Source organism: Patiria miniata, unplaced genomic scaffold (genome assembly GCF_015706575.1).
Source record: "Patiria miniata isolate m_02_andy unplaced genomic scaffold, ASM1570657v1 HiC_scaffold_21, whole genome shotgun sequence".
In the NCBI taxonomy this organism is placed as follows: Eukaryota; Metazoa; Echinodermata; class Asteroidea; order Valvatida; family Asterinidae; genus Patiria; species Patiria miniata.
The window spans coordinates 5938531-5965431 of NW_024037060.1; the positions used below are offsets into that span (position 1 = coordinate 5938531).

Consider the following 26901-nt stretch of genomic DNA (forward strand, 5'->3'; position numbering starts at 1 on the left):
AGTGTTCTGCGTTCGCGATGCAGTTTTTTTTTTTTTGCAAGGGTTGGAGTCAAAATCTCAGGTTCTTTGGATTGGTTTAAAATGGACTCTTTTCAAACGACTGCAAATCATCATCAAAGGTGAATCAGGAAACGAACATTGATCACAACGATCGGAACAATAGACCTATAGTAGGCAGCGGCCATCTTAGGGCATCTTTTGCTATTTTATTTCAGTACCAATGAATACACAAAAGGTTTAATCTGTTTATCCCTGCAAAACAGGGGCATTGACGTCTAAGATGGCTGCTACGCGTAAGGTCGGTAGCGAAAGCAAATCTTCTCAAGTAACACCACCGTGCTCTGAACTATAGATAGTAGACTTCAATATGTTCATCAGTAGACATTGAGTAACACTAAAACAGTTTTTTTCCAGAGCTGTGAACTTATCGAAATAATGTATACATCTTTACATACGAGATGATTTGGTCAGCCGTACAGGAAGGTTTCGAAAAACCAGCCCCCCCCCCAAAAAAAAAAAAAATGAAGTTAACAATTTCCCACAAAAAGTTGACTTTTGAGCAAAAGAAATTCAAGTTGACATCTTAGTCGTTCTGGACTAACCAGAAATTAATGAATGTAATGCCAAGGTGTGGATCGTGATAATCATTGCAATAGTCATTGAATCGGGAGGAACGGGAGAAAGTGTACTTACAATTTTAAAAGATCCGCCTGTCGTCGAAGCTGAAGCAATTCCGTCCTCTGCTGCTAGCGATAGTATATCCAGAACCGATTTCACGATTTATAAGGTATAAAATGCTGCGCGTTACGAAGTGCCTCTCCTATTCATGAAAATCTTGTTATTTATGAACATCTTGTTATCTTGTTGTTATTTGCACACATGTCTCGAAGCAATATCACAGGGTTTTCTAATGGCTATCTGCGTCACAGGTAGGTGGTGGCCCTGCCATGGGACATGCAGTGGGCGCCTTCTAATGGTTGACGCAGACAAAAACCCAGCTGGATTGCCGTATGTTTCAGTTTGTATCCCTGTATGTATTTTGTTTATCAGGGGACTTTTGTAACACTTGAAAACCCACTTTTGCGATAAACTTGGCAAATAGTTCCATTTTGTTTTGTTTTATTTATTTATTTGTCACCCTGGATACACAAATGTCAAAGGGCACTTAATTCCCTTGCGCACCGCAACCAAAATTCTAATTTGGGGGACTAATCATCCTTACTCGCAGCTGAGTAGCATGGCCGGCTACAACGTGGTCGAACCGATGGAATCTATGACCACGGAGCATGCACAGCCTGAGATCGCAAGTTTTTTTATTTTTGCAGAGGGAGGAAATGTTTTGGGTCAACGAATTTATAAAAGCCATGTTTACAATAATAAAACTTGTATTTTATGCATAATATGCAAATTAGCATCGGCCATTATCATATAATGTTTACTTCTATCTATATCTTCGCTGGACCACGTCCAATTATATCAATCGATGTTTAAGGTTCAACGAATTCATTGAAGCCATTTCTACATACAATGATAACGGCCTATATGTGTCTATTATGCATAAACAAAACAAATTGTGTTTTTTAGGATAAACCAGAACTAAATCATTGCAACACCAATCTCAACCAAATAGTCACAAACTACTTCTCGAACGCCTGAATAAAAACCCACGTTATGGTTCTGGACTTTTTTCGTTTAAAGTAAAAGGGTGACTTGACCAAAATCTTAGTTTCTAGATTTTTACGAAAGAAAATATTTCTTTAAAAAACAAATTTCTTAAATATTCAGTACAAATGGATGCTGTCTTCCGTAAAATCGGTTCTCGTCCTCCCCGTTTGAACGCTGGAAACGCAATGAATTCGTGGACGACAGAGTAACGCTGAGCGCCGGTGCATCGGGGCGGACTATTGAACTTTCGGACTAACGAACCTTCGGACTAATGACCCTTCGGACTTGGAAACCTTCGGACTATCGAAGCTTTGGACAATTAAGCTGTCACCAGCGCATCATAGACCCTAAATATCATTCATTTTGTAAGGGCTATTTAGTTTATTTAGTGATTTGAAGTTTACTCATGTCGAGCTGCACTTCAATTATGACCTGTGCCCCAATGTTGGAGGGCATTTTTTAGTCGCCCGTACACGGTACGCAAAGCAGACTTTTATTCCGGATTCAGTGAAACGATAATCTCATCTACGTCAATCAAGTTGAAATTGACTCCACAATAGGGACGATATGAAAGAAGGGAACTGTTGCCTAGGTTCAATTTCGAGTGTTTTTTTTTACTTTAGCTAGAAAATTTATTTCCCGAGAATTACCAAATACTTTGAGACTCGTTTCTTGTTGATAATAGTTTTCACGTCTTCAACTGTCGACTTATTAATGCTGCAAAAGCGCAGTGCAGAATGAATACAACGTATGAAAAATTACTAATCGTCAGTTACTTGTGCATCCATCATTTGAAACTGCAGTTATCAACCTCAAAATACACTTACGTTTTTAATTATAGTCATCGTTCAAGTCTGACGACTTTACATCAAACAAACGAAAATTGTTGCATTAAAAAGAACATATTTAGGTCAAGCCAAAAAAAACATTGGTGAGCACACATTCGTTATTGAATTTAAACTAAACTTATGCTATCTTCTGCGCTGTAAAAAAATTTTGGCAAGACTTTGCCCAAGAGTGTCGTCGGTTTGTTAGTTGACCAACATTGGGCAAAATACTAAACCGTTTGCCCAACATTTTTTCTGATACAGTGAATTCTAAAGACTCCATTATATACTCACTACCATCAAAACAACATGCATTCGATTATATAAAAATATATAAAACATGTCTTTTGTACAGATTATCAGTTTTATTTGTATACCCCCAATTAGATATCATTCACTGGAGAGACGGATGGAGTTGTGTTATACACGGACGGATGTGATACGAAAGATTTATAATTAACACAAAAAGGGTCCAAAGGGTATCTTTACATTGGACTCGTATCTCGATGTGCACATTGCCCGCCTCAGACAGCAATGAACTCGAAATGTTCAAGTTTGACCTACTGATTAAATACATTTACTGGTCAGTGCATTGACAGTTTCAGGATACCTGACGATGGATACGTATTGCAACCCCGTCTCCAAGAGTATGACCCCACAAATCTGTCTGTGCTTAATTCCCTTGACTGAAATAAAGCCATCGACATTCTTACTTTACGACCAGATATCACCATTTGTATATAAATATAACACAGTAAACCTTTGAATGCAGAAAACTAAATAAATACTATATTTGTAAAGTTGGTATGCCCGTGTTTTAGTGCAGTTCACAGTAACGGTGTGTTACCTATCATCGCCGTGGCACAGAATGAAAACAACATTTTTGAATGACCATTTACAGGGTTGAGCCCCAACTTTAAGGTTTGGGTTTTGTATTTAATGCCGTTTTTTCCTGCAAACAATTAGGCAAAACATTCAAACAAATGATTCTTTTGTCAAAAGAGCACGGCCATACCAAACTAGTCAGAAACGAGATAACGAGGACTTTCACATGATGGCTGAATACCAATATAGACACCTTACACGGTGCGCTCTCACTGAGGACAGTTTCTGCTACCAAAATGCCGTGAAAACGAAAATACAAGTGTCTTCTCATATCACAGAGGAACACATTCGTGCCCTCAATGTGACGTCTGATGCAGGGGTTCTATGCAGTTGTCTCCCCTCGTGCTCGGGCCTAAACGTCTTATACTTAGCTTTCCCCACCCTCTGCCAGCTCCTCCGATGCATCTCATCAAGATGACTTGTCCGACGCGTTGGAAACCTGGTCAGGCGGTGGGCTGTTGCCGCGAGGCGGCGAGCTGTTGCCGCGAGACGACGGCCGAGTCAGCTCCTGTTCCTCCACGTCCTCGACCTTGGCTGATCGTCCCATTTTCTTCACAACAAGGACGATGACCACGACAATGATGACAGCAGCGGCGACACCACCGACCGCAATGCCGGCGATGGCCCCCGCGGACAGACCCGGGTCTTCCTTTTGGGGTGGATCTGATAAATAAATAAAAAATGAGATGGGGGGGGGGGGGAATCAATTGGCAAAAAACCCCTCAAACATGATTTAAAGTCTTCACTGCAAAAACTATAGTGTTAATTCAACACCATTCGGTATCTATATAGAACAATACCAGTAAAATTTGACACAAGATGGTCCTATATAGATACAAATGGTGTAAATTTAACACTGCAGTTTTTGCAGCGTGCATACGGAAAGTACAACACTGATGAAATTGAAACAGATACATCACACGAAGGGACTACCTAGGTATTGTATCTTAGAACCTATACTTTAGTCTATTTGGTTAAAAAAAAAAAAAAAAAAAACCCGTTGACTACTGATCTGGTTAAAACAAACGTGTCCGAGTCAACTCAGACTACAGTGAGGCCCTTGGAATATGCCTGAAGTACATCAACTTCTCGAGTCTTTTTTTTATCCAAATGTCGAAAGATGGGAGGAAACATTTTCTCAACTTACCTGTGTTCGGAAAATATTCTGAAAAGAAAAGAAAACAAAACAAGTGAGATAACATTTACACAATATTGACGAAATGACATTTATTTACGTTCTGTCACAAGAATGTCAAGATAAACTTGAAATCGGGTGTGTGCAAATTTGAAATGATTTTTTTGGCATCTTGTTGAGTTTTCAAAATTAAAGTTAATGATGTGTATATCTGGGGGTTTTTTTCTGTCAGTTGTACTCAGTGGCGGTTCCGGGGGGGGGGGCTTTAGCGGAGAAAAAAACCAGTCTACATTTCAGCACGCCTCCCTGAAAAAAATTGTGGATCCACCCTGCTAGCCCCCCAAAAATATTGGCTCTAGAACCGCGCCTGGTTGTACCGATTTTTATGCTTTATGAAAAATCATCCCCAGAAAGGGTATACACAACGCTCTCATTAATTCACCAAAAATTTACGAAGTTGCTTTTGACCTTTCAACAGGAAATAAGTACAACAAGAGAAATGGACTTTCCACTATAATATATAGTGGAAAGTCCACTTCTCTTGTTGTACTTTCAAAAGTAACTTCGTAAAAAAAAAAGGCGCGGGGGGGGGGGGGTTCACAGAAAAAAAAGACAGTTTTCAATCGTCCACGATATGCATAATTACTGGTACCTTTAACTGTGATGGATGACGGATCAACAGTGAGGGCAGTAAACCGTTCGTCATCTGAGTTGTTGAAAGCCTCCTTTAAGCTCTTCGTTAGTTCCACAGAGATGTCTTTCGTTTCCGGTGGAAATTTCATCAGAAATGTAGCCACAATGCTTCCTTTCCTGAATTCAGAGACAGAGCAGTCCGCGATACTGCTTCCAGCATCCGAGTTTTCCAGGGCAGCGTCGACCTAACGGAGAGAGATCAACACGATCAAATGTTGTGATGGTAAGATGAGTAATGCATCATGGCCAGCCATTCCACGGAGACGAGGATGATCTTTCTTGTTAATCCACGGTTCTCGTGGTTTCCTTGGACTCGGAACAAAATTCATATTTTAGCAGGATGGAAAGGAGATAGATCTAACATGACTTTATCTATGTCTTACTTACCGCGGTGCAAACTTTGTCGCTCAAATTCCTGTAAAGTATTGATTCTGGCTTCTCGTAGTCGGGCTTAAACACAGCTTCGAATCCATCAATTAGCAGGATCTTTATATCACCCTCGAACTCCTTGAGAGCTGAAACAGAAAACGATCACCCGGTGATGAATGTCAACGTCTCAAGGAAATCATAGCAGGCATGAGCATCTTACAAAAGCGTCTTTTCAAAGTACTGAAGATTTCTGTTTCATGAATACATCATTACCTTTTTGAGAAAGGTCAAGTTGTATATAACTCACGTGGTGTTTCAGTTGTGGGCTCTGTTTCATTACCAGGTGCTTGCGTAGCCAGTTTTGTAGGTGGTTCTGGTGTCCTAGTTGCTGGTGAAGGCGGGGTTGTCCTAGTCGCTGGTGTAGATGCGGTTGTCCCAGTTGCTGGTGTAGACGCGGTTGTCTCATCTGCTGGTGTAGACGTGGTTGTCTCATCTGCTGGTGTAGACGCGGTTGTCTCATCTGCTGCTGTAGACGCGGTTGTCCCAGTTGCTGCTGTATATGCGATTGTCCCAGTTGCTGGTGTAGACGCGGTTGTCCCAGTTGCTGCAGTATATGCGATTGTCCCAGTTGCTGGTGTAGACGCAGTTGTCTCATCTGCTGGTGTAGACGTGGTTGTCTCATCTGCTGGTGTAGACGCGGTTGTCTCATCTGCTGCTGTAGACGCGGTTGTCCCATCTGCTGCTGTATACGTGATTGTCCCATTTGCTGGTGTAGATGCTGTTGTCCCATCTGCTGCTGTATACGCGGTTGTCCCAGTTGCTGGTGTAGACGCGGTTGTCTCATCTGCTGGTGTAGATGCGGTTGTCTCATCTGCTGGTGTAGACGCGGTTGTCTCATCTGCTGGTGTAGATGCGGTTGTCTCATCTGCTGGTGAAGACGCGGTTGTCTCATCTGCTGGTGTAGACGCGGTTGTCTCATCTGCTGGTGTAGACGCGGTTATCCCAGTTGCTGGTGTAGACACAGTTGTCTCATCTGCTGGTGTAGATGCGGTTGTCTCATCTGCTGGTGAAGACGCGGTTGTCTCATCTGCTGGTGTAGACGCGGTTGTCTCATCTGCTGGTGTAGACGCGGTTGTCTCATCTGCTGGTGTAGACGCGGTTGTCTCATCTGCTGGTGTAGATGCGGTTGTCTCATCTGCTGGTGTAGATGCGGTTGTCTCATCTGCAGGTGTAGATGCGGTTGTCTCATCTGCTAATGTGGGCGCGGTTATCCCAGTTGCTGGTGTAGACGCGGTTGTCTCATCTGCTGGTGTAGATGCAGTTGTCTCATCTTCTGGTGAAGACGCGGTTGTCTCATCTGCTGGTGTAGACGCGGTTGTCTCATCTGCTGGTGTAGACGCGGTTGTCTCATCTGCTGGTGTAGACGCGGTTGTCTCATCTGCTGGTGTAGATGCCGTTGTCTCATCTGCTGGTGTAGATGCGGTTGTCTCATCTGCTGGTGTAGATGCGGTTGTCTCATCTGCTGGTGAAGACGCGGTTGTCTCATCTGCTGGTGTAGACGCGGTTGTCTCATCTGCTGGTGTAGATGCGGTTGTCTCATCTGCTGGTGAAGACGCGGTTGTCTCATCTGCTGGTGTAGACGCGGTTGTCTCATCTGCTGGTGTAGATGCGGTTGTCTCATCTGCTGGTGTAGACGCGGTCGTCTCATCTGCTGGTGTAGACGCGGTTGTCTCATCTGCTGGTGTAGATGCGGTTGTCTCATCTGCTGGTGAAGACGCGGTTGTCTCATCTGCTGGTGTAGACGCGGTTGTCTCATCTGCTGGTGTAGATGCGGTTGTCTCATCTGCTGGTGTAGACGCGGTTATCCCAGTTGCTGGTGAAGACGCGGTTGTCTCATCTGCTGGTGTAGACGCGGTTGTCTCATCTGCTGGTGTAGATGCGGTTGTCTCATCTGCTGGTGAAGACGCGGTTGTCTCATCTGCTGGTGTAGACGCGGTTGTCTCATCTGCTGGTGTAGATGCGGTTGTCTCATCTGCTGGTGTAGACGCGGTTATCCCAGTTGTTGGTGAAGACGCGGTTGTCTCATCTGCTGGTGTAGACGCGGTTGTCTCATCTGCTGGTGTAGATGCGGTTGTCTCATCTGCTGGTGTAGACGCGGTTATCCCAGTTGCTGGTATAGGCGATGTTGCCCCATCTGCTATTATAGGCCCATTTGTTGATGCACCTGGTGCGCTTGTTTCCTCGGCAGGACGTGTCCCTTCTATCCTCGTTGATCCCGTAGCCTCCGTCGTTGCTGTCACATCTGTTATAACTGTTACAGTCTGCGCATGGATAGGTATTCCTGAATGTACATGTATCAAGAATAGATGTATTAGGGGGGTGTGCAATAGAAACCAATGCCCTGTAGAAATGATTACACGCAGCATGTGACGGCTACTTTGCCCAATATGAAATCTGTTTGCTTGTAATCGCCTAAATCTGTGAGTTGGCACAGTATCTATAAAAAAAAATTACCAGGCCTAATACATGGCTCATATAAACTGCCTCCTTTTCAGTCCCAAAGACCGATGGGATAGTCCTGAGAATACTTTGGCATTTTCAGCCATGATTTTTGTCCAAATAGTCAAATGCTATCGAAAGCCCATGTTCTCAAACGACAGAAGTTTTTGTTTAATTTCTTTTAAACCATTTTTGTTTTGTTCAAGAGCCCTTTCTGTACTCTGTACTGATAAGCACTAAACCATAAAACACTGTTGCAAAATGCCACAGTGGGGCAATGCGAATCCAGCAGAAAAAAAAATATGCTTAAAACAAAAATGTTGTATATTACAAACTTTAAAATGGTTATAAACAATATATTAACTTACCCATCATGCATACTACGATGATTAATAAACAAACTGAGGACCTGTAGATCTCCATTGCCAGATTCCGTCTAAGTTGACCTTTCGTGAGAGATAGCTCTAGAAAACGAATTTTAAACAGCATCTTCAGCGGTAAACATGAGTTCATCTCCAAGTCTACCAGAAATGTTGCTCTGTTCAAATGATTCGCTCGTTCGAAAATATTCACAATAATATCGTCCAATTCATTTGTCGAATGAAGATTATTTACATGATTCAAGGGCATACAAGTCAGAGTAATGATTTGAATCTTAGTGTCATTGTGTTGGAAAAGCTAAATAATTTGTGAATTACATATTTCCATAAAGTCTTCATTGACAATATGTCTGTGTGTGACAAGAAGTCAAATCAGTCTGAAAAGAAGAAAAAATCTATCAAAGCGAAACCAGGAAAACAAGACCCTCCCCAGTCGCAAATAAATCATTGTTACCTGTAAAAGTATTATTGAACGATTTCATAAGACAAACAATTATCTCTTATTATGGGAAGGTTGTCTTCATACATATTTCTGACAAACGGCGAGAGTTTTTGTCGACTCCATCACATTTTCACCTCGAAATTCCTCATTTCTATTCATCCGACAATTGGCCGAGACAAGAAATTCCGGATTTATATGTCTAATCATTTCGGTTTTCTGTTAGTTAAAAATGGTTGTGATTGACACTTGATTCTAAGTACAAGCAGGTGCAATACATGCATTAATTATGCACATAACTGAATAACTTTGTACTATCTTTAAGTACAACCACAATTCTCCGAGGTGTTTTAAACTATTTGCCCATGTAAAGATTCCGGAGTCGTGCGATTTTACAACCTTGAAGGCTTAAAGTTCCGATTTCCCGGTGTTTGACGCAATTTTGTTGGAGTTGGACTTGAGTTAAATGAGTAGGCAGGTATACCATAAAATTAAGTATCAGTCTGCAAACAAGCCAACTCGTTTCACAACAACACGTAGCCTATATCTGTTCAGTTCACTGATCAATTGCCTGTCTGATTACCATCGTTTACACATTTCGACCGCAATGCAAATAGGACTAGTGCCGCATCTCCTTATTTTCCGTACACCACTCGAGAACGGTGCAAAGGTTTATTCCTCAGTAGCCAATCCTGTTTGATAACATTAACATTTTCTTGTCTGTATACATCGGCTGCCAGTGTCATATGAAAATTCGGCTACTATGGAAGTCAGACACCTTTTCCCTGTTATTGGGCAATCCCTCTCACGACACAGGCAATTGTGTACATATAATTGTACTTACGCATGCGCAATACTACCAATGAGTCCACATTTCATGGAGTCAGATATTCACACTACACCGGAAAACAACTCCAAAAAACCTGGCACCTAATATTCCACAGACAACACTTGTCCATCTGCAATTTTAGAGTCATCGGTGTGGGCGTTTCACATCTTCCGTATTTCATCGTCCGTGTCTTTTTATCATCCATTATATTACAGTGTTCTGCGTTCGCGATGCACGTATTTTTTTGCAAGGGTTGGAGTCAAAATATCAGGTTCTTTGGGTTGGATGAAAATGGACTCTTTTCAAAAGACTGTAAATCATCATCAAAAGGTGAATCAGGAAACGAACATTGATCACAACGATCGCAACAATAGACCTAGTAGGCAGCGGCCATATTAGGGCATCATTTGTTATTTTATTTCAGTACCAATGATTACACAAAAGGTTCAATCTGTATATCCCTGCAAAACAGGGGCATTGTCGTCTGAGATGGCTGCTACCGATGAAGTCTGTAGCGAAAACAATCTCAAATAACAGCACCGTGCTCTGAACTATACATAGTAGACTTCAATATGTTCATCAGTAGACATTGAGAAACATAAAACCATTTTTCCACAGCTGTGAATTCATCAAAATAATGTGTACACATCTTTACATACGAGATGATTCGGTCAGCCGTACAGGATGGTTTTTAAAAACCTGCCCAAAAACTGAAGTTAACAATTTCCAGCAAAATGTTGACTTTTGAGCAAAAGAAATTGACATCCTAGTCGTTCTGGACTAACCAGAAATGAATGAATGTAATGCCAAGGCTTGGATCGTGATAATCATTGCAATATTAATTGAATTGGGAGGAACGGGAGAAAGTGTACTTACAATTTTAAAAGATCCGTCTGTCGTCGAAGCTGAAGCAATTCCGTCCTCTGCTGCTAGCGATAGTACATCCAGAACCGATTTCACGATTTATAAGGCATAAAATGCTGCGCGTCACGAAGTGGCTCTCCTACTTATGAAGATCTTCATGTTGCTATTTGCACATAGTCTCGAAGCAATTTCACAAGGTTTTTTAATGGCTATCTTCGTCACAAGTGGGTGGTGGCCCTGCCCACGTGACTCGCAGTGCGCGCCTCCTATTGGATGACGCAGGCAAAAACACAGCCAGATTGCCGTATGTTTCAGTTTGTATCACTGTACCTGTATTTTGTTTATCAGGGGACTTTTGTAACACTTGAAAACCCGGTTTTTTGCAATAACCTCGGCAAATACTTCCAATTTGCTTGGTTTTATGTATTTATTTGTTACCTTAACGATGATAAAATCCGCCATAATCTTTACATGACGTCGTACAATTGTATCAATCAAGGTTTCTAAACCCAAGGTTTTAGGTTTTCAACGAATTCATTGAAGCCTTTTCTACACTGATAAAGTCCTATGTGTCTATATGTATAAACAAAACAAACCAAAGAAGAACCAAAAGAAAGTACCGTATCTTTCCAATACCAATCTACACACTATCTTCGTCAAAATTTTCAAATAATCACAGACTACCTCTCAAACGCATGAAAAGGGTTTACTAAAAAAAAAGAAACCGTTATGGTTTTGAACTTTTATCGTTAACCAAAATCTTAGTTTTTCCAGATTTTTACGAAAGGAAATATTTCTTAAACAAAAAAGAATTCTTAAATATTGTGTAGAAATGGACATCTGCTGTCTTCCGTAAACTTAGTTCTCGCCCTCCCCGTTTGAACACTTGAAACGCAGTGGATTTGCTGAGTAACGCTGAGTGCCGGCGCATCGGGGCGTACTATTGAACCCTCGGACTAACGAACCTTCGGACTAATGACCCTTCGGACTAGTAAACCTTCGGACAATCGAGCTGTCACCAGCGCATCATATGCATCATAGACCCTAGAATTTAAGAGCATTCATTATAAGGGCCATCCAGTTTATTGAGTGGTTCGAAGTTTACTCATGTTGAGCTGCACTTCAAAAATAATATGGCATATGCCCCATTTTGTTGAAGGGCCTTTTTTTTTTAGTCGCCCGTTTGCAAACCGGACTATTATTCCGGATTCAATCAAACGATAATCTTATCTACGTCAATCAATTTGGACTTGAATACACAATATGGACGATATGAAAGAGAGGAACTTTGACTAGGTTCTAGTTTGAGGTTTTTTTTTACTTTAGGTAGACAATTTTATTCAGTGCAGGACCAAATATTTTGAGACGCGTTTCTTGTTTATTACAGTTTTCACGTCTCCGGCTGTCGACTTGATCCCGCAGAGGCGCAGTGCAGAGTTACTTCTATAAACGAAGAACAGCTTATAAAATGGAATCCATCATTTGAAACAGCAGTTATCAATCTCAAAAACACTCCCATTTTAATTATAGTCATCGTTCAAGTCTGACGACTTTACATCAAACAAACGAAAATTGTTGCATTAAAAAGAACATATTTATGTCATGCAAAAAACATTGGTGAGCACACACTCGCTATTGAATTTAAACTAAACTTATGCTATTCTCTGGGCTGTAAAAAAAAGGTTGGTAAAACACTGTTTTGGCAATGTTACTTGCCTTACATTGGTGTGAAGTTACCTCATTGTGGGTTGATTTGGGTAACAATTATTGAACAACTTTTGGCACGAATTTGTCCAAAGAGTGCAGTTTGTAAGTTGACCAACATGCCTTATGCACTAGTTGGCCATTTTGTCAAGTTCCCTGAATGTATTTCATTAATTGTAACCTGTTGAATGGGATGGCGCCAGACTATTTATGCGGGCAGAATGCAGCCTTATTTTAATGTTAGTTATTTTAACTCTGGCTTTAAACATTAGGAAATGTTTAATTACACATTTTAAATTACTCATTGAAGCAGACTGGAAGTAATAAGTAATTAACTTGCTTTCATTTCTCTTCGCAAGATCCAACGATTAAGATTTTACCTCACTTTCAATTCAATATGGCTGACTCATGCAAAAGGCCCATTGGGCAAAATAACTACATCGTTTTCCCAACTATTTTTTACACAGTAAATGTTATTTTTCCACTGTTAGTTTCCACTGGTCCTCGTTTCTATTATATTATCCTCACTACCATCAAAAACAAAACGCATTCGCTATATATTTATCAAAATATATAAAAACATGTCCTTTGTACAAATCACAATCTACAGTTAATGTAATTTACAAAGATAGAGAATAAAAGATTCATAAAAATGAATCATCATATTTGAAACACCCAATCTGATCATTTACTGAAGAGACAGTTGGAGTTATGCTATACCCTGACCATACAGCAATGTAGATGTGATACAAAAGAATAAATTTTAAAATACTATTCATCCGAAACAGGTTCAAAGGATATCTTTTATTATAAAATAGAATCTATATCAAGCTGCCGACATTGCCCGCCTAATACTGCAAAGAGATAGAAATGTTAAATTTTAGTTAGACCGACTGATTTCCTACATGTACGGGTCAGTGCACTGACAGTTTCAGGATACCAGACGATGAATATGTATTGCAACCCCGTCTCCCAAGGTTTGACCCCATAAAACTGTGCTAATTTTCCTTGACTGAAAAAAAGCCATCGGCATTACTTTACGACATATAACCATCTGCATATAAAACATAACCCAGCAGACATTTAAAAGCAGGAAATTAAATACAAACTTTATCTTTTAAAGTTTTTGTATGCCAATGTTTTTTGGTGCACGTGGTTCACACTAACGATGTATTACTTGTCAACGCCGTGGCACAAAATGAAAACAGCATTTTGAATGACCATCTTAATACAGAGTTGAGGGCTAATCATAAGTTCTTTTTTTTCGTTAAAAATGCCACTATCTTCCTGTTAGTAATTAGACAAAACGATTCAAGTGATTTGTTTGTCAAATACCAAAATTAAAGAAACGACTTTCCCCTTGCACACGTTTTTTCTCCTGACGACGGGCAAAGCATACTGTTCGAAACGTTAAGTCCATCCGGTTCTTTTCAGAACCACACGTACTCAGAAAAGAGATTTATTCACATGGTGCTACCGCAAACTTATCTTGTCTTTGCACAGTTTTTCTTATCATAAAATAGCAATAAACAAACACACACACGTATGCTCACCGCGGAGAAAAAAGTCCTCATTGTGAGCTCAGATGCAAGTAGTCTACAAAGTTTTCCTTCCCCCCACTCCCCCACTCCCCACCCCCATCCCACTCCCACCACACCCCCACCCCACCCCCTCGTGCAAATTCCCAAACTTGTACGTCATACTCATAACTGTGGCTCGTACTTAGGTCTAATCAAGATGACTTGTCCGATGCGTTGGAGACCCGGTCAGGCGGCGGGCTCTTGCCTCGAGACGACGGCCGAGTCAGCTCCTGTTCCTCCACGTCCTGGACCTTGGCTGATCCCTTGTTCTTCATGACAAGGACGACGATAATCACAACGATGATGGCGACAGCGGCGACACTACCGACCACAATGCCGGCGATGGCCCCGGGGGACAGACCCGGCTCTGGTGGAACTGAGGAATGAAAAAAAGAAAATTAAACAAAAAACTCTTCTATCTGAAAGCCTACAGTCTGAGAACAGCAAATTCACAACTGGTTAAATACAGATTTGGCTTAAGCAAACGTGTCCGAGTCAATTCAAACTACAGTACAGTGAGCACTTGGAACATGCAGGCAGTATTACCGGTCGTATTATACGCATTTTAGTTTCAACAGAATTATCCAAGTATCGTTTTCAAATCGAAAGATGGAAGAAAATGTTTCTCAACTTACGTGTGCTCGGTATGACTTCTGAAAACAAAACAAAACAAATGAGAAAATGTTAACTTAATGTTGACGAAACTACCATTATAAATTCTGTCAAAAGTAAGTGAAGATAAACTTGAACCGGGCGCTTTGCAGTATATAATCGTTGGTGTGTGTTAAGAATTAGTGATGCATATCTGTTTTTCTGTCGGTTGAACACATTTGATACTTTATAAAACTCATCTCATGAAAGGGTACAACGCTCTCATTAATTCATCCACACAGTGGATATAGGTCACTGCTTGTGTTATAGTTATATTCATGTGGACAGCTCAAAACCCATTTTGTAACAACGGAGGGGTGGGGTCGTAGAAAAAAAAAACAAGTTTTCACTCTTTCAAGATATGAAAAATTACAACTGTTACCTTTAACTGAGATTGATGACGTATCAACTGTGAGGAAGGCAATCCTTGGGTCCGTTGAGTTTTTGAAAGCATCCTTTAAGGTCGTTGTTACTTCCTCAGGGGTGACTTTCGTGTCAGCTGGAAATTCCAGGAGAAATGTGGCCACGATGCTTCCACTCCTAAAGCCAGAGACCGAGCAGCCCTCGATACTACTTCCTGCTGTCGAGTTTTCCATGGCAGCTGTGACCTATAGCAGACATAAAACACAATCAATGTAACGGGGGCCAATCATTCCACGGAGATGAGGCTGCTCTTTCTTGTTTAATAATTCAAGGCTACTACAGTAATCATTTAGCAGGAGGGTAACGATGTTTTTCTATGGAATATAAAAATATGGATATTGTACTTACTGCAGTGCAAACTTGGACGCTCAAATCCTTGTAGGGCTTGGAGTCTGGTTTCTCATAGTCGCCGCCAAATACAGCGTCGGTGCCGTCAATTTGCGTGATCGGTAGGTCACCCGCAAACTCCTTGCCAGCTGAAACAGAAAACGACAAAAATAGGCAATGAATGTCAACAACCTCTGTATGAAAATCGAAGCAGGTATGAAGAACATCTCAAGGGAGAAAGAACTTCAGTGATTTTGTTTCTTGACTACATCTTTGCCTTTTGTTGAGAAGTGTTCGTGTATACTCACGTGGCTTTGTTCCAGGTTTCTCTGTGGGTGCCTTTGTTCCAGGTTTCTCTGTGGGTACCTTTGTCCCAGGTTTTTCTGTTGGTTCGCCTGTGCCAGATTTGTCTGTTGGTTCTCCTGTGCCAGATTTTTCTGTTGGTTCGCCTGTGCCAGATTTTTCTGTTGGTTCGCCTGTGCCAGATTTTTCTGTTGGTTCGCCTGTGCCAGATTTTTCTGTTGGTTCGCCTGTGCCAGATTTTTCTGTTGGTTCGCCTGTGCCAGATTTTTCTGTTGGTTCGCCTGTGCCAGATTTTTCTGTTGGTTCGCCTGTGCCAGATTTTTCTGTTGGTTCGCCTGTGCCAGATTTTTCTGTTGGTTCGCCTGTGCCAGATTTTTCTGTTGGTTCGCCTGTGCCAGATTTTTCTGTTGGTACGCTTGTCCCAGGTTTTTCTGTAGGTCCGTCTGTCCCAGATTTTTCTGTAGATGCGTCCATTCCAGGTGTTTCTGTAGGTGCGTCTGTCCCAGTTGTTGCAGGCGCACTCGTCACAGCTACTGTTGTTGAACTTGCAGTCCCTGTCTCCATGGTAGGTGTCCCCGTTGGTCCCACAGTCATTACTTCTGTGGTTATCGTTGTATCGCTTGTAACACCTGCTAAGGTGCTCACTCCAGTGTATTCTGTCGTTTCCGTTGCAGCTGTTCCGGTCTGCGCATTGGTAGGTATTCCTGATCAAAAATGAAAAAAAAAACATTATGCCACAGAAACCAAAACGATCCTGAAGAAGTGACTATACACTGCACTGCACGTGACAGCTACTTTGGCCAATATGAAGTCTGCTTGAGGTTTTCGCCACGAGTGACGCCCAGTTTTCATAGTCAGCGGTACAGTCTTTTGGTTGACACAGTATTCATTGAATAAAACTTAGTATTATTGTCTCCTTTTCAATCCCGACGACCACTTGGATACCTATAACCAAAACCATGTTTTCAAACGACAGATTTTGTTTTTTAATTTAAAGATGTAAACAATAACTAACTTACCCATCATGCATACTACGATGATGAATAAACACACTGAGGACCTGTAGAACTCCATTGTCAGATTCCGTCTAAGTTGACCTTTCGTGACAGATAGCTCTAGAAAACGAATTTTAAACAGCAACTTCAGTGGTTAACATGAGTTCGTCTCTATGTTGGCCTGTTCAAATGATTCCCACGTTCAAAATATTCACAATAATATCGTCTAATTCATTCGTAAAATCAGGACTATTTACATGATTCAAGGACATATTAGTCTGAGTAACGGTTTTGATCTCTTGTTTATTATTATCATCAGGTGTGACACTTTTAAGGTACATGTATTAATTATGCACACCTGAATAACTTCGCTCCATCTTTGAGTTCAATTACAATTTTCGAAGGTGTTTTAAAACTATTTGTCCATCTTTGGTTCAAGGGACGATACAACATTTGAAAACATACAAAAAGCACGATATGATACAACTATCACAAAATACCTTACTGGATGATAGGGGATGCCAATCTAAAGCATCCTGTAAAATCGTGGCTCCTGGTGTGTTGACATTTTCAAGAAAAATCATATTTTTCCAATGCTGGTCGGCAATTTTTTTTTCAAGAATGCTCCTAATTTTTCATATTTAGTTATTCTGCATTTTCTTTGCAATTGATTAAACACCTGTGAACGGGATGATCGTACAATTCCCCTAAGTCTATGAATTGTTCCATTTTATCTCAAGTGGGGTCGGGGCACCAGACAACAAAAACATAATTGGTTTTCTTGGCTTTTCCAGCATCTACAAGCCCAAAACGTGAAACAAGTCAGTTTAACAATATTTGCTCAAACAATACAAATCCTTCAAATCCATTTATTTCTGAAAATTGCAGCAAAAGCCAATGTTGTACATTCCCTTTGAAGATTCCGGACACGTGAAGGCTTAAATTTGCAAATTCTCAGGTGTTCTTCTCAGCCATGGAGTTGGACTTGAGTTTACATGTGGACCCGATAAGCGCAGCGGTAAACTATCAGTCTGCGTATACAAGTCAATTCGTGTCACAACAACACGTATGTATCTGAAGAACCGTTCAGTTTAACCGATCGATTGCCCGTCTGATTATCATCGTTTACACATTTCAACCAACAATGCATATTTGGACAAGTACTGTATCTCTTTCTTTCCGGACAACGCTCGAGAACGAAGCAAAGGTTTGTTTAACACTGGCAGCCACTCCTGTTAAATAAATCAACCTTTTCTTGTCGCTATACATCGGTTGCCAGACAACAATTCAACACCTGGCACCTATTATTCCATTGATAACACTCGTACATCAAAACTCGTTTATCTGAAATTTCAGTCATCGATCTTGGCGTCTCCCGCCTTAACGAAGTGGTGCAAAAAGAAGGATAGGCACACCCACGTTTGACAGTAACCAAGTTTCACGTACTTTTTAAGCATGTTAATTTAATGGTATTAAAATATTGATCTTTAAACATAAGTGACGAAAAGTGATTGCGAATGCATATTTTGCCTCTGAGATAAGTAGTTTTAAAAAGTTCATGTGCCAAATCTGTTTGTCCACGGACGGCTTTGTTCCATCCGCTTGACTGAGCTCCGGAGCTTGATTTGCAGAAAAAATAACACTACACTAGACTTACACGTTGAAAACAGTGATTTTGGTGATTTTAATTCAAATTAGCATAACAACACTATGCTTGTGGGTTTTTTTAAGATTTGTTCACCGCGTATGGTTGAAGAGCTATACTTCACTACATTATAAAAAAAGGTTAAAATAAGTTGAGTAAGTTTAGGTTAAAATTCCTGTCAAAAGTGGGTTTCCTTTTTTTTCCCACCACCCTGTATTTCATCTTTCGTATTTTTTTATCATCCATAATTACAGTGTTCTGCGTTCGCGATGCATGTGTTTTTGTCATATCTAGAGTTTGAGTAAAATTCTCAGGTCATTTGAGTTTTATGAAAACGGATTTTTTTTCAAAAGCGTGTAAATCATGTACAGAAGGTGTTTCAGAAAACGAACAAAACGAAACAATGCCGAAAGTAATACTTCTCAAATGATGCCATTTTGATTCGAATTGATTAGGCCTACGTTCAGTTTACTCTTTAACGGGCATTGAGTAACACAAGGGTACTTGTATTAAAAGCAGTAAAAGTATCGAATAATCGATAAATGATGTGTACATTGCCTATTATACAAGCTGATTTGCGTCAGCCGTACATAAATTGTTTTAAAAACCCACCGTTTGAATTTTGAGCAAAAGGGGGAACCCTAGACGTTCAGGACTAGTCAAAATTGAATCCATGTAATGCCAAGGTGTGGATGAGATAATCATTATAAAAGTCACTGAATTGGAAGGAATGGGTGAAAGTTAACTTACATTTTTAACAGATCCGTCCGTCGACGCTAAAACAATTCCGTCCTATGCTGCTACCAGTCCAAAGATATATCCAGAACCGATTTCACGATTTACAAGGTGTGAAATGCTGCGCGTCACGAAGGGCCTTTCCTTTTTATGGGAATAACGTTTTTATTTTCCATGTTGCTATAGCAAATTTACACGGTTTGCCAAGAATCCTATTGGCTATCTGCGTCACCAGTGGGTGATAGCTCTGCCCACGTGACCCGGATGCGCGCACTCCATTGGATGACGCAGACAACACAGCCTGATTACCGAATGCTTTAGGGCTGTTTTGGATCACTGCACCTATATTTGTTTTATCAGAGGAAATAGTTCCACTTTAGATACACGTATTTCTTTCTCATACCTTCTCTTATTTATCCATTTGTTTAATCTATTTATCTGTTACCCTGGATACAAAAATGTCAATTGTCACTTTCTTCCCCTTTGCACCCCTACCTCTAGTAGTGCCACAGGTTTTCAATTTTCACCGTTTTTCAAAGTAAGAACCCGAATACCCGTGATTGGATTGTGAGCAGAGTGTCAAGTTAAACAAAGAAAAATCCCACACATATATTGTACACGTATGAAGCCCGGGAAGGGACTGGGTAGAATTTTTTTTTTTGGAGTTTGCTAATTCGTTCGCACGAATTACTAATTCGTGCGAACGAAATACTAATTCGTTCCCTCGAATTACTCATTCGTGCGAACGAATTAGCAAACTCCAAAAAAAAAATTCCACCCTGTCCCTTCCCGGGCTTCATATAAACGTTATAAACAATTGTGTAAAAAAAAATTTAAATGTTAAGTTCGATGCCAGCTTTGTTTTTGGAATAGAAGCCACTGTTGCCAAGCCACGATGAAATATGCACTTGCGGGGGGGGGGGATGCGCAACTCCCCCGTTCAGTCGATGACTATTTTTAGATACTACTAAAGTGGTGCCAACAATAATACCAGGAACGGTAAATGTATTTCTCACGTTGCTTTAGAATGCACGATAAAGTATTGTTAGGTCCTGCAGGTATCGAAACGCTATGCCTTCTAACCATGCAATATGATGAAGAAAATAGTCCATCGCAAGTCGTATCAAGAGTAAAAGTCACACGTAACAGGGGGCAGCAATGAAAAGGAATGAATTCACATAACGTCTCAACGTCACATAACGTTGCATTTGTCTCAACCTCGTTCCCATGTGTCGAGCAGTACGCTCCCAACACTACCTGCTCTCTCACACTGGTATTGGATCATCTGCATGTTCAAAAATCTTAAACATTGTATGCAAATTAGGAGTCTGATACCTCTCTGTGCTTAAACAAGCGTCCTTTTTTTTCCTTTTTTTCTTTTATTGCGGTGTAAGGGGTAATAATAGAATCAATTTGAGATTCGAGATCCGAAACCACGTTAAAATGTTACAATCTTATCCACCCAGTATGAAGTATGTTATTATATTTTAACATAAGTAAAATGCAAAATGCAGGATTACACGATATAAGTTCGTTACTTGCCATTGCTGTATCGAATCAGGGTACAAGAAAAACGTTTCCTTCCCAGGGGTTACTATTGGAACGAACTTGAAAGCTGGAGTCCGGTATCTGTTTTTTTGGATTTGGATAACTGCATGTCACAGACATCCATACATCTAAATCATGTCGTGGATTTTAACATGTTAAAAAGTGGATGCAAAAAAGGAGTTTGGAAATGTGTGTATAATAAACTCTAAACACTGTTTTTGCGGTGCACCTATGTTTTGGGTTTTTTATCAGGGGGAACTTTGTAACACTTCAAAACCCGTTTTGCGATAGCCTTGCCAAAACAGCGTCATTTTAGTTCCACAATCTATCTTTCTCTTATTGTTTTCCCCATCTTATGTTTCTGTTTTGTTTTGTCTATTTATTTGTTACCCAAGATACACACAATGTCAAAGGACACTTACTCTCCCTCGTGCAGCCTATCCTCTAGTCATGTCACAGCTTTTCAGATTTTACCGTCTTTCAAAGCAAGAATCCAAATTTTAAGTCGAGTGTCAAAGTTAACAACAAAATTATACTTTTTTTCTATGACGAAACCTTTTGTCTGTGCGAATCAGGCTTCCTGTCATAGTAGGAATTTTCACAGCGACTGGCAACGGTACGCAGCTCCCGCAAATTTGAAACGGTTTCGTAAAATCCATTTATAAAAATGAGAACACTTTCAGAATCATCTTTCAAAAAGTGTGTCTCGGATTATTTTGTCATGCCCCTGCCCCGTCAAAAACCAATATAGTCCTGCATCTACGTTGTTCTAAAATAACCGGCACGTGGCGATGAAACGTCGACTAGTTTCGAAAAACAAATCCCTGTTTTAAAAAAAGGAAATATTACTGCAAAGCTCCACATGCATACGAGGTGAAAAATCATTCCCATAGAACATTTTATACCTAAAAACCGCTGTGAATAAAACAGCAAACGAGCGTAAATCGAGGGGAAAATCTTGCGGGCACACGTACCGTGGAGCCGTCATGGTTTGACAATCAAATTCTCATTTTTGGGAATGACACAATATTGTAAAAAAGTCGGACTGGTGGATCGGCAAAAAATATGGACAATTTGAATGGAAAAGGACAGTACTTACAAAATGTTTGGGGGATGTTAAATACCCCCCCCCCTCCCCCCGCTGGCTACGCCTATGGATTTGCAATCGAATTTAACTCTGAATACGAAAGGGTGTGCCAGTTAACTTATAGTTATTTCATTCTCTTTTTTCTGGTAAAAAAAACATCGTGGGTTCATGAGAAGAGCGGATGCACTGTAGCAGATGCCGGGATATGACGCCAGATAGCACAGTCGTAGGACACAACAATAACCACAGAATGATAATTCAGGGAAACCCAGTTAAAAAAAAACCTATTCAACTGCCTATAGGCAGAACTCCAACCAAATGTATTCATCACGAGGGTTGATTTTCATTCTGCATGCCTCAATCACAATTGTTGGGAGGATTTGTGTTTCATTCTTTCATTCTTGTCTGACATGATGACATATATGTCACACTGCACTTAATAACCGGACCTAGGCGACAACGTACATCAAGACATGCCCAACATTAACAACCAACACAATCTGGTCAACCTATACTCTATTTTATTGCCAAACCTTTCACCTAAGCGATTATTCAACATCAATCAAATCGAAAAATCAACTTTGACAATGAAAAAGAGAGATCCTGAAAGACATTGGCATTTTCGATTGTTCCCCCCCCCCTTTTTTTTTTTTAATTATCAAGGCTGGTTATAGTAACATCAAAATTCGAGTAAAACAGGTTTACAGACTAATTAGGCGACCGCCATTTTTAAAATTAACCTCTTTCCCATTCGTTTGACCCCAACGCGCTACTCGGTAGGGGAAGAGACGCATGCATTCAAAGAGACTGGTACCCAAAATAACGCGTCGTTAAACGAGCCTTTGTGAAAGGGGCACCCCGTTTATTCCTTATCTTTTACGTTGGATTTTCACTACGATTTTGTCCTAAAAAAACACTTTCGCCGGGTTAATTTTTCTTCCACCGTCCCGATTCGGAATAAGAAAAATACACGAATCGTATACAAACAAGAAATGAAGGGGAGGAGATGGTGTAGGGTCAAACTTTTTTAAAGCAATTTTTGCGTTCTGGATCCCGGACTATGGATATACTCGTGGTTGCTCGGTGGTTGTGGGTTGTTGTCCTGACTTGCGACCTTGGCGTCGTTTCCTTTCATCTTCATGACGACAAAGACAATGATGACCATTACGATGAGTACGAGCAGGACCGCGCCGACCACGATACCAGCTATAGCTCCCGGGGAGAGACCCACTGGCACCGGCTGACCGTCTGTGGAGACACGCCAAAAATGATAACCAGAGTGAGAGACCAAAAACCAAATAATTGAAAAACTACCCGCTTCCTTGATTGAGCAGAAATATACAAATCTCGATGGGTCCCGTTGGAATCGAAACACTATACCATGCAATATAATAGAATAAAATGTCTAGTCCATCATAAGTCATATCACAAGTTAAGGTCACATGTGACAGCGGAGCAGCAACGACAAAGAAATATATTTGTTACATATAGTATGTGGCTTGTTTTGAGACTGAATGACTTGTGATTAACTTGTGATTGACCTGTGATTGACTTGTGATTAGCTTGTGATTGACTTGTGATTAACTTGTAATTGACTTGTGATTAACTTGTGATTAGCATCTGATTGACTTATGATTGACTTGTGATTAGCATCTGATTGACTTATGATTGACTTGTGATTGACTTGTAATGACCTGGCTATAACTGCTATTCATTTCGATTGTAAAATTTTTGATTTTTGATCTGTCAGGGCCAGTCATTCCCCGAAAGAATGACATTCTCTGTTTCTCCTCGACTTGAATCTCGTCGCCAGGGCGTCGAAGCAGCACAAACAACACAAAGCTCCCTCGTTGGTTGCTTGTATAGGCCTACTCTAAATCGCGTTTTCAAAAGAACGGTTTTCTTAAACATGGTGGATTAACAAAATAGTATTTTACAACAAACTGAAACTACCTGTTGGTGTTACTGTTGTCAAATCTGGTGCTTGGGTAAGTGGTAGAATTTCTGTAAATGGGGAAGAAACGTACAATGATGCTCCGTTAAACATGAACGACTAAACATCTAAAATTCACTCAGTGCAGTACTTGTCCATGAAGGCAATGAAGATTAAAACAAGCCTTTATCCTCAGCTGAACTCTTCACTACTTCATTATCTTTCGTTATTCCCTTTAGGAACCGAATTTTGGTTTTAACAAGTCAAAGCTGATTTCAAGAGTTTCGCGAACGTCGCGCGCAGACCACACCAAAAAAAATGTTCAAAAGGAACAAAAAACTATTCCTCTGGGTTTGCCATAATATATCCCGCATTGATCACTTCCAAACGAAGCTGCACAGGGAGCGTGTTTTGTCCGGAAGGCCTGAATAAACCTGAAAATTTAGACTTCAGGAAACAATACACAGGCAACAGTGTAAGCACCGGAGAGCAACCAATAAAAAGCATGCAGCCCAACTTCGGAACCTTGCCAGGCCCGCTTTTGTAGCCCCTTTCCCCCTGCAAAACAAAGACCCCTGGGCGTCGTTACTGTCGTTGCTAACCTATTACATTAAAACCCATTGAGGTAGCGGAGGCTGGCCTGTGCAGCCCACTTTCAATCCAACGGTGACTTACCCTCGGCAGTTATCGACGAGGTGTCGACACCTAATTGCGTGATGAGTGGATTAGTTGAGCTTGTGAATGCTACGACCATATGTTCCACCAGCTGATCCGCTGTCAGTGTGGTCTCCGCTGGGAATACCACCCGGTAAATTGCTATCACACTGCCGCTACTGAACTCCGTCACTTCGCAGTCTTCTGGGGTCGGTAGTGAAGAAGATTCGTTTGCTACAGCTGTGACCTGGTGGAAGGAATGATTGCAAAACTGAATCAGAATCGGAATCTTCAGCCGTAAAAGGCAAAATGGGTTCAGAAAACTCACAATAAGAACTGAATGGTCTTACTCAGTTACACTCGAATTTGATCGACTTCGGCACAATAAAATGTGTTGGGTTCTCAGATAGGATTTTAAAAGTGCGGCTATGCATGCTTCCCATCTGTCTTTCGGGTCAATTTGGACTGGTAACTCACCGCTGCACACACTTTCTCGCTTAAGTCCTTAAAGGCGTCTGAAGATGTATTTGTCAAATCATCTGTGAAATTGGCTGGTAGACTGTCAATGTCAGTTATCCGCATGTTACCTTCGAACATCTTAGGAGCTGCAAAACAACATGTTCAAAACAGAATTAAGCATTAAGAATGGTTTTTGGGAAAAGTTTGTTGTCTTGAAAGAAATAGATTGCCAGCTGAAACAGACAACGACAAAAATATGCAATGAACGTCAATCTCTGTATGAAAATCGAAGCAGGTATGATGAGCATCTCACAAGAGAAAGAACTTCAGTAATTTTGTTTCTTGACTACATCTTTGTCTTTTTGAGAAGTGTTCGTGTATACTCACGTGGCTTTGTCCCAGGTTTCTCTGTGGGTTCGCCTGTCCCAGGTTTTTCTATTGGTTCGCCTGTCCCAGGTTTTTCTGTTGGTTCGCCTGTCCCAGGTTTTTCTGTAGGTTCGTCTGGTCTAGGTTTTTCCGTCGTTGCGTCTGTTCCCGGATCTTTTGGAGATGCGTCCGTTCCAGGTGTTTCTGTAGGTGCGTCTGTCCCAGTTGTTGCAGGCGCACTTGTCACAGCTACTGTTGTTGATGCACTTGCAGTCCCTGTTGCCTCGCCAGGTGCTTTCTCCGAGGTAGTTGTCCCTGGTGTCCCCGTTGGTCCCGCACAAGGGCGGATCCAGGGGGGGGCCAAAGGGGGCCATGGCCCCCCCCCAAAACGAAACCAATTTTTTTTTTTTTTAATTTGACATCGCAATAAAGGCAGGCAATGAGTACACCACCATCTTTTCCTCAAAAAAATTGGTTAAAGTGGTCAGAAATTGCCTCAGATCGCACCACAGAGCATCTAGAATCCAAAAAATTTTCGGGGCCCTCACGGGCCCCGAACCCCACGCCGTAATTTTTTATACCCACTTTTTTGGGGGGGACCAAAATTTTTTTTTTGGCCCCCCCAAAATTGTGTTCTGGATCCGCCCTTGGTCCCGCAGTTGTTACTTCTGTGGTCATCGAAGCATCGCTAGTAACACCTGCTAAGGTGCTCCCTCCAGTGTTTTCTGTCCCTGCAGGTGTTGTGTCGCCAGGTGCTGTCTCCGTGGTAGGTGTCCCTGGTGTCCCCGTTGGTCCCGCAGTCGTTACTCCTGTGGTCATCGTTGCATCGCTAGTAACACCTGCTAAGGTGCTCCCTCCAGTGTTTTCTGTCCCTGCAGGTGTTGTTTCCGTTGCGAGAGTTGTTGTCGTTGTAGCTGTTCCGGTCTGCGCATGGGTAGGTATTCCTGATCAAAATTTAGTGTATGAGAACAACATTATGCGACAGAAACCAACATGATCCTGATGAAGAGACTATACACTGCATGTGACTGCTACTTTGGCCAATATGAAGTCTGCTTGAAGGTTTTTCGCCACGAGTGACGCCCAGTTTTCATAGTCAGCGGTACAGTCTTTGGGTTGACACAGTATTCATTGGGTAAAACTTAGTATTATTGTCTCCTAAGGCCGATTTGATACCCATAATTCAAAGCCCATGTGCTCAATAACACATCTTTTTTCAATTTCTTTTAAACAATGTTTTAGGTTTTGTTTTGTTCTAAAGCTCTTTCTGCATCGGATATATATGAGCACTAAACCACAACACTGTTGCACAAATGCCACAGTGGGGCAATGGGACTCCAGCAAAAAAAAAATACGCTGAAAACAAATATGTAGGATATTAAAAGGTATCAACAATATAATAACTTACCCATCATGCATACTACGATGATAAATAAACAAGCTGAGTACCTGTAGATTTCCATTGCCAGATTCCGTCTAAGTTTACCTTTCGTGAGAGATAGCTCTAGAAAACGAATTTTAAACAGCAACTTCAGTGGTAAATATGAGTTCATCTATTATGTTGGCCTGTTCAAATGATTCCCTCGTTCAAAATATTCACAATAATATCGTCTAATTCATTCTTCAACTCAGGATTATTTACATGATTCAAGGACATATGAGTCTGAGTAACGGTTTTGATCTGTTGTTTATTATTATCATCAGGTGCGACACTTTTAAGGTACATGTATTAATTATGCACACCTGAATAACTTCGCACTATCTGTTAGTACTGAAGCGGTACGCCATTAAGGAGGTCCGCTCAAACTTTAGATTTAAGGACGCCAAGAACAACCCAAGACAAACAAACAAAATCAAACCACTAGGAGGAGTCAAATTATGTTTGGTCTCATGATCTTGTTACCGA

General features: G+C 41.0%; 2 protein-coding genes across 2 annotated transcripts; both read right to left on the bottom strand.

Annotated features, from left to right (window-relative positions):
• Positions 1-3786: 3786 nt before the first annotated feature.
• LOC119729858 (cell surface glycoprotein 1-like) lies at positions 3787-8445 on the bottom strand. The gene is made up of 6 exons (XM_038202652.1): positions 8442-8445; positions 5882-7915; positions 5593-5720; positions 5165-5390; positions 4525-4542; positions 3787-4040 (listed from the first exon to the last, which is right to left on the bottom strand). Exons 1-6 carry the CDS (start codon positions 8443-8445, stop codon positions 3787-3789), a joined length of 2664 nt encoding a protein of 887 aa, XP_038058580.1.
• Positions 8446-13969: 5524 nt separating this feature from the next.
• On the bottom strand, positions 13970-26493 carry LOC119729859 (mucin-2-like). The gene is made up of 14 exons (XM_038202653.1): positions 26404-26493; positions 25641-25939; positions 25017-25350; positions 24648-24775; positions 24192-24417; positions 23537-23587; positions 22614-22831; positions 22117-22123; positions 16593-16688; positions 15579-16277; positions 15292-15419; positions 14903-15128; positions 14505-14522; positions 13970-14245 (listed from the first exon to the last, which is right to left on the bottom strand). Exons 1-14 carry the CDS (start codon positions 26456-26458, stop codon positions 14022-14024), a joined length of 2709 nt encoding a protein of 902 aa, XP_038058581.1. The 5' UTR covers positions 26459-26493; the 3' UTR covers positions 13970-14021.
• Positions 26494-26901: the final 408 nt, after the last annotated feature.